Here is a 14,323-nt window from a genome sequence, read left to right as displayed (position 1 = left end):
CACCCGAGGACATTTTTCCATTTTTTGTTCAGATAGAGTGGGAGGGAGAGAGAGGAACAGAGAGAGAGAGAAACATCGACATGAAAGGAACACATCGAGTGGCTGCCACCCGCACGACCAACCAGGGCCGGGGACAAACTGCAACCGAGGTACGCGACCTTAGCGGGAACCGAATCTGGGTCTCTCTGGACCGCAGGCCGACGCTCTAACCGCTGAGTCAAACCGGCCAGGGCTTTTTTTTCTTTTCTTGATTCAAGAGACAGAGAAGAGAGAGAGAAAGAGATTTGTTGTTTTACTTATTTTATATTCATCAGTTGCTTCTTGTGTGTGCCCAGACTGGGGATCAATCCCTCAACCTTGATGTATCGGGACGATGCTCTAACCAACTGAGTTACCCAGCCAGGGCCAGAACCCACAACCTTGGCATATCAGGACAATGCTCCAGCCAAGCAGGATGAATTTTCTTCACTACTACCAGGTCCTCAGAAAGGGTGAAGCCCAGATCAGAGAGAGAATAAATCATAGTTGGTCTAAGCTAATATTGGTGGTCTTATTCCCTTTGCTATTTGTTGGTTTATTCATGGCCAATAGGACTTGAAAGGTAGTTTACTGGTGGCTACCAAGAATAATAGGAATCTATTAGACATACAAAGGAAGGTGTTTAATTGGTAGTTGGATATATAAATCTGAAATTCAGAAGAGAGGTATGGAATGGAGGTGTCATTTGAGGGGATTATCACTACATAGATCATATTTAAAGTAACATGATGGGATAAGATTATCAAAGAGTGAATATAAATGGAAAAAGTTAAAAGGTCAAAGTATTAACTAGGGGACTGCAGTATTCAGAGGTCATAGAAGTGTGGAGAAGCCAAGAGTAGCCAGTGAGACTGAAAAACCAGGGAGAGGAGTATCATACATGAAGAGGAAATAATCAGGTGTGTCTAGTGTTCTTGGTTGGTGAAGTAACACTGAGAATTGACCATTGTTAATAAATGGATGTCACTGGTGACCTTGACAAGAGCATTTCAGTGGTAGAGGTAAAGGCTTAACTGGACCAAGGTCCCACAGAAAATAAGAAAAAGAAAGTCAAGACATCAAGCACAGTATAGGTCACCTTTGTGAGACATTTTGTTGTAAAGAAGAATAGAGAAATGAGGCAGTAGCTGGAGGGCTGAGCAAGGTCAAGAAAGGTGTATTTGCCCTGGCCGGTTTTGCTCAGTGGTTAGAGTGTCGGCCCAGGGACCAAAGAGGTGTGGATTCTATTCCGCTCAAGGGCATATACCTCAGTTGCTGTTCGATCCCCTGCCCTGGCCAGGTTGTGTGGGAGGCAACCAGTCAATGTCCCTTTTTCTCCCTTCCACTCTATCTGAAGATAAATGGAAAACTATCCCCTTGTGAAGATTGTAAAAAGAAAAAGAAAGAAAGAAAAGAAAGAAAGAAAGAAAGAAAGAAAGAAAGAAAGAAAGAAAGAAAGAAAGAAAGAGAAAGAAAGAAAGGTGTATCTAATTAATTTACTTATTTATTAAAGAATAGTTTATTGCCCTGGCCGGTTTGGCTCAGCGGTTAGAGCATCGGCCTATGGTCCAGAGAGACCCGGGTTCGGTTCCCGCTAAGGGCACATACCTCAGTTGCAGTTTGTTCCCGGCCCTGGTTAGTCGTGTGGGTGGCAGCCACTCGATGTGTCCCTTTCACGTCGATGTTTCTCTCTCTCTCTCTCCCTCCCACTCTATCTGAACAAAAAATGGAAAAATGTCCTCAGGTGAGGATAAAAAAAAAAAAGAATTGTTTATTGATTTTTCTTTTTTTTTGGAGAGAGAGAGAGAGAGAGAAACATTAATCAGCTGCCTTCTGCACATTCCCAACTGGGGATCGAGGCTGAAAGCCAGGGATTAATGGGAATGGAACCAGCATTTCAGTGTACTGGTTGACAACGCCCAACCAAATGAGCCACACTGGCCAGGGCTATTTTTTATTTTTGAGACGGAATAAATAAATTCATGTTGGTTTGTCAATAGAAAAGGAAAACAGAAAAATGAAGATATAGAAGAGAGAAAGAATTGTTGAATAGCCCAGATCGAGTGGCTCAGTTAGTTGAGCATCATCCTGTATACTGAAAGATTGCCGGTTCCCTTCTCTGTCAGGACACACACTTGGGTTGTTGGTTTGATCCCCGGTTGGGGTGTGTGTGGAAGACAACCGATCAATGTTTCTCTCTCACATCGATGTTTTTCTTTCTTTCTCTCTCCCTCCCTTTCTCTCTTTAAGCATGTCCTCGAGTGAGGATTAAAAAGAAAAAAAAAATGATGGTTTATGAACAGTTTGTCACCAATTTGTGGCAGAAATTGAGAGTAAATATTTAAATTTAAAACTTAAATACTGTATAGCAATTTGAATAGCATTTTGACAGGAAAATTTTATGTCTGTTAGAACTAATAATAAAAAAATATGACCTAGAGTAGTCAAATTCATAGAGACAGAAAGTAAAATGGTGGTTGCCAGGGGTTGTGGAGAGGAGGCAACAAGAAGTTATTGTTTAATGGGTTTGGAGTTTCAATTTTGCAAGATGAAGAGTTCTGAAGTTCCATGGTGGTGATAGTAGCGAAACAATGTGACTTGTTTAATGCCGCTGAATTGTACACTTTGAGAAAAATGGTTAAAAAATCTGGATTTAGCCTGGCCGGTGTGGCTCAGTGATTGAGCTTCAATCCATGCACCAAAAGGTCATATGCCCAGGTTGTGGGCCCAATCCCCAGTGGGGGACATGCAGGAGGAGGCCGACTGATCTTCTCTGTTATTGATGTTTCTGTCTCTCTCTCACGCTCCCTTCCTCTCGCTCTCAAATCAATAAAGAAAAAAGAAATTAAACATTTGAACTTACATTTTATGTCTGTTTTTAAATTTATTTTCTAATAATCTTACAAAAGTATAGGTTTGTAACTGATTGTGAAGGAAAAAAAAAAACAAAAACAAAACCAAACCTTTTAGACCAGATAGTCTGAGAAGAACTGAGGAAGGTTTGACCTCCCATAAAAGACAAATCATTAGTAGGAAGGAAAAGAAGGCAGAGTTACAGGCTGAGCCGACTTATAGGTAGTTGGAAGTCATGGTGGTTGGTGGGAACTTGTAGCTGTTCTCTCTCTCTCTCTCTCTCTCTCTCTCTCTCTCTCTCTCTCTCTCCTCATTTCCCCAGTGAATTGGTAGTAAAATAATGAGTTAAGTGAGGATAAGGGAACAAGTTTTGCAGAGGGATGTGAAATTGCTATCTAGTAGGGTGGGAGGGTGTAAGGAACTGGAAAAATGTAGTAGTATAGCCAAGCATTAGGGGCCTATTGAGGATAGTGACATCAAATTTAGAGGGAGACCAATCAGCCCATTTAGTACGGTTTTGTGTTTTTCTCTACTCCCCACCATCGCCCCTCCCCGCAGACACACACCCCATTTTGCTGCAGGTTCAGGATTAGAGTTTTGTCAGGTGAGTAGGAGGAAAGGAGAGCAGAACTGGAGGAATAAGGGTTAATACCTGGGAATGATTTTCATGATGGACAGTAGAATCTAAGCTGCTCAAGAAAGGAAGTGAGGACATAGGGTAGTGTGAGGAAGATTGGAAAGGTAGTAGGGTCAGTGGGTTTTGAGTCTTGGTGGAATTGAAGAATTTTTGGAGTTGGTTATTAGAGGAAGAGAGCTAGAAAAGAAGGATTTTGCAGTGGGATGATTAAAACAGATTTTGGAGGGGTTACAATTATTGGTAATGAAAAGATCTGCGGTATGAGCGTGAAAATGAGAAGCTGAGGCAAGGGTGATCACTAAAGGAGAGGAATCTGAGAAGTCAGGGCATTGGAATAATCATCTGAGAGAACTGAAATCACCAAGAATTATGATAATAGTAATTAATGACAATGAACCAGAAGCACAGGAGTCTATATGTGACTGAAACGAGTGAGTGCTCTAGTCTCCCGTAACGACGTAATACTTAAAGCTCTTACTTTTAAAGGGGGGATGGGATTTGAGGGAATGGGACGCCTTTAAGGGACTAAGACGGAGAGAAGCCAGAGGTGGGGTGCCGGGTCTTACACCCCACCGCTGAGTCTGCGCAGTGAGAGTGGAGGCGGGGCCAAGTTTGGGCTCGTGAGTGTGGGCGGGGCCTCACGGGGGGCGGAGTCTGCGGTCCGGGTCGGGCTGCCGCTGCGGTGCTGCACTTCCAGCTTCTGAGGGAAGGAGGCCGAGGCCTGGGCCGAGCCCGGAGCCGCCGCTCGCCGGAGCCTCCTGGAGCCCCCGCGCCGGCTCAACCTGGGGGCGGGCTCAGGCCCGGCCCGCCGCCGAGCCCAGGACAGAGGCTGCATGCCCGAGGACCAGGCTGGCACAGCCATGGTGAGGGAGCAAGGCCTGCCTGAACCGCAGCCGTCCGCCACCCTGGCTCCCGCAGGCCTGCCCTTCCCTTGCCCTGGTGCCCCTCTCTGCGCCCTGCCTTTACCTCACCCCCTTGTTACCGCCCCCTCGGTGGCCCGCTCCTCCTTCCTGGTGTTCCCCGGCCACCTGCTGGGGTGACATTCCCCCTTTTCTCTTTCCTCCCAGGTGACACCAGCTTTTATTTTTTTTAATCACCCCCAGTGACAGCCGCTTTCGCGATCCTCTTTGCCGCCCCGTCCTCGTCCTTTAACCCGACCTTCCTTTTCTTCTCTACCATTTTGCTTTATCCTTTTGGGGGCATCTCTACTACTTACCTCTTTTCCTCCCCATTTTTCGTTCCGGCCCTTTGCTCTCGCTTCGTACCCCCTTTCACCATTTTATCTCCACTGCCCCCTCCTTGCCGTATCATTTCTCCCCTTCGTCCTCTACCATCCACATTTCCTCTCCCCGTTATCGGCCATCCTCTCTCCCCCGGCTCTCACAGCTGTCCCCATTTCCTTCCCCGGGTTTCAGGAGTCTAAGCAGGAACAATTTGAGGGCGATTGCTTTCCCGGAGCTGCAGGGCGGGCAGATGAGAATTCGCTGGCTTTCTTTTCTTTTTGTAGAGGAGAAGGACGATGTTGGAGGTACTGGAGAGAGCCTCGAAGCCTTGTTATCTAGTGTCATTGCAAAACCTGAGTGACAGTGTGTTTTAGAGTGATGGAGTGGGACCAGCATGCATACTATGGTCTCATGAGATGTGTTACCTTTTGACAGAAATAACTAAAAATGGTTTGGAATGTATTTTTTATTTTGAGGGTCTTTTAATGTGGAGGTACAAGTTTGAAAAATTTAAAAATATTTACAGGTTTGACTGTTACTCAGAACAAATGATTTGTTTTTGTTTGGAGGCAGAGACCAGGGCTTCTACAGACTGAAAATCAGCTTAGCAGTCAGATTGTGACAGCTCTTTTTAATACCTTCTAATGCCTTCATTGGTTTTGCCCTCTCTGAATTTAGTTGAGAGACCCTTATATTGGCAATTCTTCTCCTTCCTGTTTCAAAATAGGTTGAGGCTTCAGTTGGTTTTTCATTGAGTTGAGTCACACATGGTTTGCAGTACATTTAATGAACATATTTCTCAATCATATGCAGTAATCTATATTTTGGTCTCTTGGAGGAATAAGACATTGTAGTCAAATCTAAGTCCTGGTAATCAAGTTCTCCTAGGAGTTAGTTAATTTCTATTTTTTCCCCATCTGTTTTTTAGGAAAATGGTTTATAATGAAATGATTTAATTTGTGAACTTTCTCTAATTCACTGACTCTGCATTTTTGGGTTGTCATTTTCCTGTGTCCGTCTCCACAACAACCTTTCATGTTCACAACCGATCACATTGTCATTGTGTTAAACTGTTTTTCCCCCTGAGATGTGAGTTCTTCTAGACAGCAGCTGTACCTTACTTATTCCTGTTATTCCCAGTGCCCACTTAAATTTAATGGGGATATGTTCTGAGAAATGCATCATTAGGTCATTTTGTATTTGTTCCATCATCATAGAGTGCACTTACACAAAGCTAGTGGTATAGCCTACTATATCCCTAGGCTATATGATATACCACTGTTGTATATGCAGTCCATTATTGACCAAAATGTTGTTATGCAGTGCGTGACTGTAGTTGAGATGTCTAAGACAGGGGCTCTCAGACTTTACCATGAATCCGAATCAACTGGAGAGCTTGCAGGCAGTCAGTTCTAGAGTTTGATTTATTGGGTCTGAAATAGGGCCTGAAAGTTTGCATTTCTAATGAGTAACCCATATCATGCTGATGTTCCTGGTCTGTGAATCACACTTTGAGAACCACTAGTCTAAGATATTAGTTCTACTTTTTATTCGTCTAACAGTTATTTTTAGTGCCACTGACTGTGTTGTCATTGGGATATTACAAGTAATAAAACATGTGGCCCCTACCTTTTTGTATCATATATGTGTGGACATAAGAAGAGTAAGAAGAGTAGTTTTACTTTGCTTAAAAATAAATGATTTGGAGAGAGAGGAACATTGATTTGTTGTTCCACTTATTTATGCATTCATTGGTTGCTTCTTGTCTATGCCTTGACTGGGGATTGAACCCACAACCTTGGTGTATCAGGATAATGCTCTAACCAGCTGTGTTACCCGGCCAGAGCCCCTGAAAAAGAGTAATTTCAAGTGAGGAGTGCTAAGAAAGGAAAAGTTGAATCAAGGTATGGGATAGTCAGGGATGGTTTCCTAGAGGATTTTACTTTCAGGAAGAAAACTGAAGGATTAAATTATAGGAGTTGTGTTGTGGAAAACCAGATGGAAGGAATAGCACATGTGAATGACCTGTGGTAGTACTCTCTCTTGTCAGTTTAACACTGCATATCCTGGAAGTTTCAGCTAAAGGAACACAAGGAAACCCATCTACCCTGCCTACCCCTAACACTGATCACACTCTATTATATAACCCTCTTACATAAAATATATACCAATTGTAATTTTATATTTCTTGATGTGATTATTTGGCTAATGTCTGTATCCAATCCCAGACTATAAAAATCATTGATACAGAGGTGGATTTTGACCATCTGCTAAATGAGGGCCATGTGATGTTCTAGGCACTGGGGTTACAGTGATTAAAAAAAAAGGCATAGTCCCTGTGGAGGGAGGAAGGTAGACAATAAATAAATAAATATGTAATGAGAACTAATTATAAATGCTAAGAAGAAATACATCAGGGACATTTTGATATCTTGCTTTTCAGTATATGTCATCAGTTTGGCTCAAAAAGACTCATAGAAATTTAAAAAGAAAGAAAGAAAGAGCGAGCCCTGGCTGGTGTGAGTCAGTTGGTTGAGTATTGTCCCATGCAAGGAGAGGTCCCTGGTTCCATTTCCAGTCAGGGCACATACCTGGGTTGGGAGTCAATCCCCAGTAGGGAGTGTGCAGTAGGCAGCCAATCAATGTTTATCTCTCATCTATGTTTCTCTCTCCCCCTCTCCCTTTCCCTCTTTCTAAAAAATCAATAAAAGCATTTTTAAAAGTAGAAAGAAATCAGGGTAAGATATAAAGTGATATCTGTATGCAGCAAATGTTTTTGATAGTATAAACAGCAACACTAATAGCTAATATTTATTGAACATGACTGTATAGGCCCTGTTTTAAGTGATTTACATATTTTATCTCATTTAATCCTCATAGCAACCCAGTGAGATAAGTACTAGCTCTATGAATGCAGAGACCATGTTTGTTTGGCGCATTCATTGACTCTTTAATACACACAGTGCCTGGTGCATAGGTGCTCATAAATATTTCTTGAATGAATGAATGACTTTAGACATGATCAGAAAGACAGGGAGGCTTGGTTGAAAAGGGGACATTTGAACTTGGGGTCTTAACAAGTGGGATTTTATTGGGTAAGAATTTGGGGAGGAAAGCCATTCTTGGCAAGGGACCAGCTTGAGTGTCAAAGCTGAGACAGAAGCAGGCATGATATATTCTGAAAAATGTGTAACTCGAGTATTGAAGGTGCAGTAGGTTATGAGATTAGGTGAGCCTGAGGTCAGATCATGGAGGACCTTGAATCACAGGCTCAGCAGTTTTGGCCTCATTGTAAAGACCCTGAGTACCTGAAAGGGGCGTGTGTGTGTGTGTGTGTGTGAAGGGATGTCATAATTAAGAGATCTGAAGGGATGATCACTATGAAACGGTTTGGAGCGGGAAAAACTGTTGCATTTGTCTGGGTGAAAAATAAGTGTGTAAACTTTCTCCCTAGCCTTATTATGGTGGTGGTAATGTAAATTAATGGAAGGAGAGTATAGGGAAATGAAATATGAAGATCTGGCACACCACTTCTTGTGAATTTTCCGTAGAGACATTACTATGGAATTGTACAAGAAACAGAATCAGCCCTGGCCGGTTTGGCTCAGCGGTTAGAGCGTTGGCCTGCGGTCCGGAGAGACCCGGGTTCAGTTCCTGCTAAGGGCATGTACTTCGGTTGCAGTTTGTCCCTGGCCCTGGTTGAGTCGTGCAGGTGGCAGCCACTCGCTGTGTCCCTTTCATGTCAGTGTTTCTCTCTCTCTCTCTCTCTCTCTCTCTCTCTCTCTCTCTCCCCCTCTCCCTCCCATTCTTTCTGAACAAAAAATGGAAAAATGCCCTCGGGTGAGGATAAAAAAACAAAAAAACAAAAACAGCTTTGCAATTCTGCTCGTTGGGCCTCAGTTTTTATATTTGCTACTTTTAGGGATTTATGACAATAGTAAAACAAAGTAAATTTCTATACTGAAGTCCTTTATTTACAAAGGTCTCCCAAAGGTTGTGTATTAGGTCTTACAGAGAGAATGAGCATTTTCCAAACTTACTTAATATTTTGAAAAATTTTTATTGCTTTCTAGAGAGAGAGGAAGGGGGGGGAGAGAGAAAGAGAGAGAGAGAGAGAGAAACATCAATGCAAGAGCAAAACATTGATTACCTGCCTCCTGCACGCCCCCTGCCAGGGATCATGCCTAGAACCTGGGCATGTGTCCTGACTGGGAATTGAACCCACAACCCTTTGGTGCCCAGGATAATGTCCAATCAACTGAGCTGCACTGGCCAGGGTGCAAACTTACTTAATTTTAAATATATTTTTTGTGTGGTATGAGAAAGTGATTTTAAGTAAAATTTACTTTTTTAAATTTTAAATTAAGTAAAATTTACTTTGTTTTATTTTAAATTACATATATAATTTATTTAATAATACATTGAACAAAATACAGTAAAACAAACTTCTTAATTTTTAACAAATGACACATTAACATGAGATAAATCATTATTTGTCATATTTTAAAATGAATATTTATTACAATGTAGGTAGAGATTAATTATGTTTATAGCATCAAAATTAATAAGAACTGACTTTTTAACCTTAAATTTGGAATTCATTTTCTTAAAATATGTTTTTATTGATTTTTGGGAGAGAGAGAGAAAAACGTTGACGTGAGAGAGAAACATCGATTGGTTGCCTCCTGCATGCCTCCTATTGGGATTGAGGCTACAACCTGGGCATGTGCCCTGACCGGGAATCGAACCTGGACCTCTCTGTTCATGGGATGTCGCTTGGTCCACTGAGCCACACTGGCTGGGCTGGATAGTTTATTTTCAATAAGTGAAAATCCTAATTGGATATAACTATCGCCACATTTCTTTAAAAATTTTTTTTTTCTTTATTGATTTTTGCAGAGGAAGGGAGAGGGAGAGAAAGATAGAAACATCGATGAGAGAGAACATCGATTGGCTGCCTCCTTTTTGCTCCCCATTGGAGATTTGGCCCACAACCTGGGCATGTGTCCTGACTAGGAATTGAACCAGTGACCTCTTGGTGCATGGGTCGTTGCTCAGCCGCTGAGCCACAGCAGCTAGGCATCACATTTCTTTTTTTTAATGCTTAAAACATGCTGAACTATCTCACCCTGGCTGGTGTGGCTCAGTTGGTTGGGCTTTGTCCTGTACACCAAAAGATTGCTGGTTTGATTTACGGTCAGGGCACATGCCCAGGTTGTGGGCTCAAATCCCCGGTAGGGGGCATGCAGAGGCAGTGATTGATGTTCTGCTCTCACATCTATGTTTCTTTTTCTCCCTCTCCCTTCCTCTCTAACAGTCCATAAAAACATTTAAAAAAAAAATAACTGAGCTATCTTGATGTAGTAACCACTTAAGAATCCTGATCAGATAAATGTATTCATTTACTCATTTTATCATCATCGTGGCTTATGGTTCTTGTCCTTAACCAACAGTTCATTATAAGAATAAAAATAATTTTAAACTACTGTGATGTTCAATGTTCAGATCATGAGCCAGCCTCCTAATTTTCATTAATTCACTATGTGCAGCAGATAAAATTTTGGATAATCTCAAACTGTTCTGTTTTTAAAGGAGAAAAAAGATAGATATCTATTTTTTGTTAATCCTCACCTGAGGATATTTTTCCATTAATTTTTAGATAGAATACAAGGGAGGAAAGGTGAGGGGGGAGAGAGAAACATCAATGTGAGAGAGACGCAGTGATTCGTTGCCTCCCACATGACCCTGACCAGGGCCGGGGATCAAAACTGCAACTCCGGTACATGCCCTTCACTGGGAATGGAACCCAAGACCCTTTGGTCCAAGGGCCTACTCTCTAACCCCTGAGCCAAACTGGCCATGGCAAGGAGAAAATTTATAATAATTATTTTATTAAGTGGTTAAAAGTATACAAATTGTGCCCTGGCCGGTTTGGCTCAGCGGTTAGAGCGTCGGCCTGTGGTCCAGAGAGACCCGGGTTTGGTTCCCGCTAAGGGCGCGTACCTCGGTTGCAGTTTGTCCCCGGCCTTGGTTGGTTGTGAGGGTGGCAGCCACTCGATGTGTTCCTTTCACATCGATGTTTCTCTCTCTCTCTCTCTCTCTCTCTCTCTGTTCCTCTCTCTCCCTCCCACTCTACCTGAACAAAAAATGGAAAAATGTCCTCAGGTGAGGATAAAAAAAAAAAAAAAAGTATACAAATTGTGCCCTGGCCGGTTTGGCTCAGCGGTTAGAGCATCAGCCTGCGGTCCAGAGAGACCTGCGTTCAGTTCCGCTAAGGGCATGTACCGCGGTTTCAGTTTGTCCCCAGCCCTGGTTGGGTCGTGCAGGAGGCAGCCACTCGATGTGTCCCTTTCACATGAATGTTTCTCTCTCTCTCTCCCTCCTACTCTGTCTGAACAAAAAAATGGAAAAATGTCCTCGGGTGAGGATTAAAAAAAAAAAAAGTATACAAATTGAGATAGATATCAATATTGAATTTAATGATGTGACCCATTGGGAAATGCTGGCTAGAACACTACGTTTTTCATGGGTTCTAAAGCTAGCCCTTAAGCCGTGGCCCGTTTGGCTCAGTGGTTGGAGCGTCAGCCTGCAGATCAGAGAGTCCTGGGTTTGGTTCTCGCTAGGGGCACGTATCAAAAATAAAGTAAAAAATAAAGCTAGCCCTTAAAAACACATTTAACCAGTAAGTGGAAGAAATAGTCATTATTTACAATTTTAACCAGTAAGTGGAAGAAATAGTCATTATTTACAATGGAATAAACAATTTTTAATTTTAATAGCAATTAAAATAGAAAAATAATGTTAAAACAAAATTCTTGAATACTGGGACATTTATTTAGAGGAGCATGATTTCATACAATAGCTTTCATTTAGTGAGCACACAAAGTGTCAGAGGATGTACTAATTAATCTTAACAGTCCCATGAGGTTGATGATGTTTTCTCATTGCACACATAAGAATACAGAGGCTTTGAGAAATCAAGTAACTTTCCTGAGGTTATATAGTCAATAAGTGACAGAGCAGGATTCAAGCACAGGATTTTCTGACCCCCTAAGTCTGTGCTGTTTCAAACATGTTCCCTGGATTCTTATGTGGTTGTAGAAATCTAAATTGAATTCAGGCATTTAAAATATTTGTACTATTGTTTTCCTTCATAAAAATAATTCATATTGCCCTGGACAGTTTGGCTCAGCAGTTAGAGCGTTGGCCTGCGGATCTGGGAGTCCCGGGTTTGATTTCTGCTAAAGGCACGTATCTCGGTTGCAGTTGGTCCCCAGCCCCGGTTGGGGTTGTGTGGGTGGCAGCTGATCAGTGTATCTCTCTCACATTGATGTTTCTCTCTCTCTCTTCCTCCCTCTCTCTCTCCCGCTCTATCTGAAGATAAATGCAAAAGTTTCCTCCGGTGAGGATAAAAAAATAAAATAATTCATATTTATTGAAATAAAATTGGTCAAAGTATGTACAGTTTTATGGTTCTTTTTGTTGTTGTTAATCCTCACCTGCGGATATTTTTTCCATTGATTTTTAGAGAGAGTGGAAGAGAGAGAGGGAGAGAGAGAGAAACATTGATATGAGAGAGACACATCAATTGGTTGACTTCAACACGTGCCCCAACAAGGGCCCGGGATTGAATCTGCAACCCGGATACATGCCCTTGACTAGGAATCGAACCCAAGACCCTTTGGTGCTTGGACCAACACTCCAACCACTAAGCCACACCAGCCAGGCCAGTTTTATGGTTCTTGAACCATGTTGCCAAATTGCCTTCTATAAAGCACTTGAAGCAGAATATAAGATGTTGATGGAATTCTGTCTTTTGCATTTCAATACCTTTTGAACATTGAAAGCTTGGGAACTATGGCAGGACTATACTTTCAGAATACATTAATTGGGGGCGGGGGGAGCAGAAGGTTAGTAGGAATTCAGAATTATGTTAAAATGCTACTGCTCTTGACCTGGCAAGTTTGGCTTAGCAGTTAGACCGTTGGCCCGTGGACCAATGAGTCGCAGGTTTGATTCCAGTCAAGGGCACGTACCTGAGTTGCGGTTTGTCCCTGGCCCTGGTTGGGTTGTGCGGGAGGCAGCCAGTCAATGTGACTCTATCACATCGATGTTTCTCTCTGTCTCTCTCTACCTCCCTCCCATTCGATCTAATAATAAGTAGAAAAATATTCTCGGATGAGGAATAAAAAAAAAATTAAAAAAATAAAAAATAAAATGAGCCTGGCCCATGTCGCTCAGTGGCTGAGCATCAACCCATGCACCAAGAGGTCACTGGTTGGATTCCCGGTCAGGGCACATGCCTAGGTTGTGGACCCAAACCCCAGTGGGGCATGCAGGAGGTGGCAAGTCAATGTTTCTGTCTCTCTCCCTCTCCCTTCCTCTCTCTATAAAATCAATAAAGAAAAATTTTTTTTAATAAAATAAAATGATACTACTCTTAGTTCTAACAGCATCTATTATGCATCGAAAACAGTATATATTTCAAGATACAGTGATACCTCGGTTCTCAAACATAATTCGTTCCAGGAGGACGGTCGAGAACCGAATTGTTCGAGAACCGAAGCAATGAAACCAATAGGAAAGCGTGACTCCACAAAGCGTGACTCTCTCTCTGCACTCACACTGATGACGCAAGCAAGGCGCGCTGGGCCGAATGAACGCCATTCGGCTCAACTCGGCTCATCTCGGAAGTTCGAGTTCCAAATATTTGTTCGGATTCCGAGACAAAAGTTTCTCGAATCTCCATTTGGTCGAAAACCGAGGCGTTCGAGAACCGAGGTATCACTGTATTATTATATATAGAGGGAGCATACTTGGTATGAATGTGGATTTGTGGACTTTTTATGATATTTAAGGAGCCTGCATTTTAGACCCCGCTAGTTTACAGTGTTCTTACAGGGCTGCTGCAGCCACATAGGCTATACTGTACAACTCAAATGGTAACCATACATATGGACAGCAGTGGGTCTATAAAGATCTGTATTCTGTGTACTTGTCAGTGTCTAGCACATAGTAGGGGCTCAACAAATAGTTGTTGAATAAAAGTTTTTGAATATTCTATTAGGACTCTTATGATCTAATCCTTAATGATCTAATCATTTTATGAGGAAAAAGTCTTTTCATTTTATGCTCTGTAATACTAAGCACACATTATGCTGTTTTTCCTGCCTCTGAGTTTTGCTTACACTGTTCCTTTTTGCCTAGAATGCTGTCCCCCTTCCTGACTATTGAACCTCATATGTTATCTTAAACCAGCAATTATCAACTGGTATGCTGCGGCAGGCACACTGGTATGCCCCAAGAATTTTAAAAACATGTATATCTTACTATTTAGTTAGGGGCACTGACCTCTTTTCCCTTAGACTGTCTAATAAAAAAATGACAACAGCCAACACAACAATAGCTGTCCGGTGTGAGTGAATCAAAATTATACCTATTTTTTTGTCATTTCGGCAAAAAATATATTTTTTGGTGTGCCGCAGAATTTTAGCAATTAGTTTATATGTGCCATGAGATGAAGAAGGTTGAAAATTGTTGCCTTAAACCTTACCTCCTTTTTGAAGCTTTCAGTTACCTCCAGGCAGCCTTG

General features: G+C 42.1%; 1 protein-coding gene across 2 annotated transcripts in view; it reads left to right on the top strand.

The window, feature by feature from the left end:
- The first annotated feature begins 4,278 nt into the window (after nucleotides 1-4,278).
- ZYG11B (zyg-11 family member B, cell cycle regulator) overlaps nucleotides 4,279-14,323 on the top strand; it is a 101,601-nt gene continuing 91,556 nt past the window's right edge. Inside the window, exon 1 of one of the 2 annotated variants that reach the window (XM_036256209.1) lies at nucleotides 4,279-4,371. In XM_036256209.1, coding sequence (XP_036112102.1) covers nucleotides 4,342-4,371 — 30 coding nt within the window. In that variant the 5' untranslated portion in view covers nucleotides 4,279-4,341. Of the gene's footprint in view, nucleotides 4,372-13,493; nucleotides 13,513-14,323 lie in introns of those variants that run through there. The other variant, XM_036256216.1, reaches the window with a different exon arrangement.

Source organism: Molossus molossus, unplaced genomic scaffold (assembly GCF_014108415.1).
Source record: "Molossus molossus isolate mMolMol1 unplaced genomic scaffold, mMolMol1.p scaffold_m16_p_12, whole genome shotgun sequence".
Taxonomy (NCBI): Eukaryota; Metazoa; Chordata; class Mammalia; order Chiroptera; family Molossidae; genus Molossus; species Molossus molossus.
This window is presented reverse-complemented; position numbering and strand designations above follow the sequence as displayed.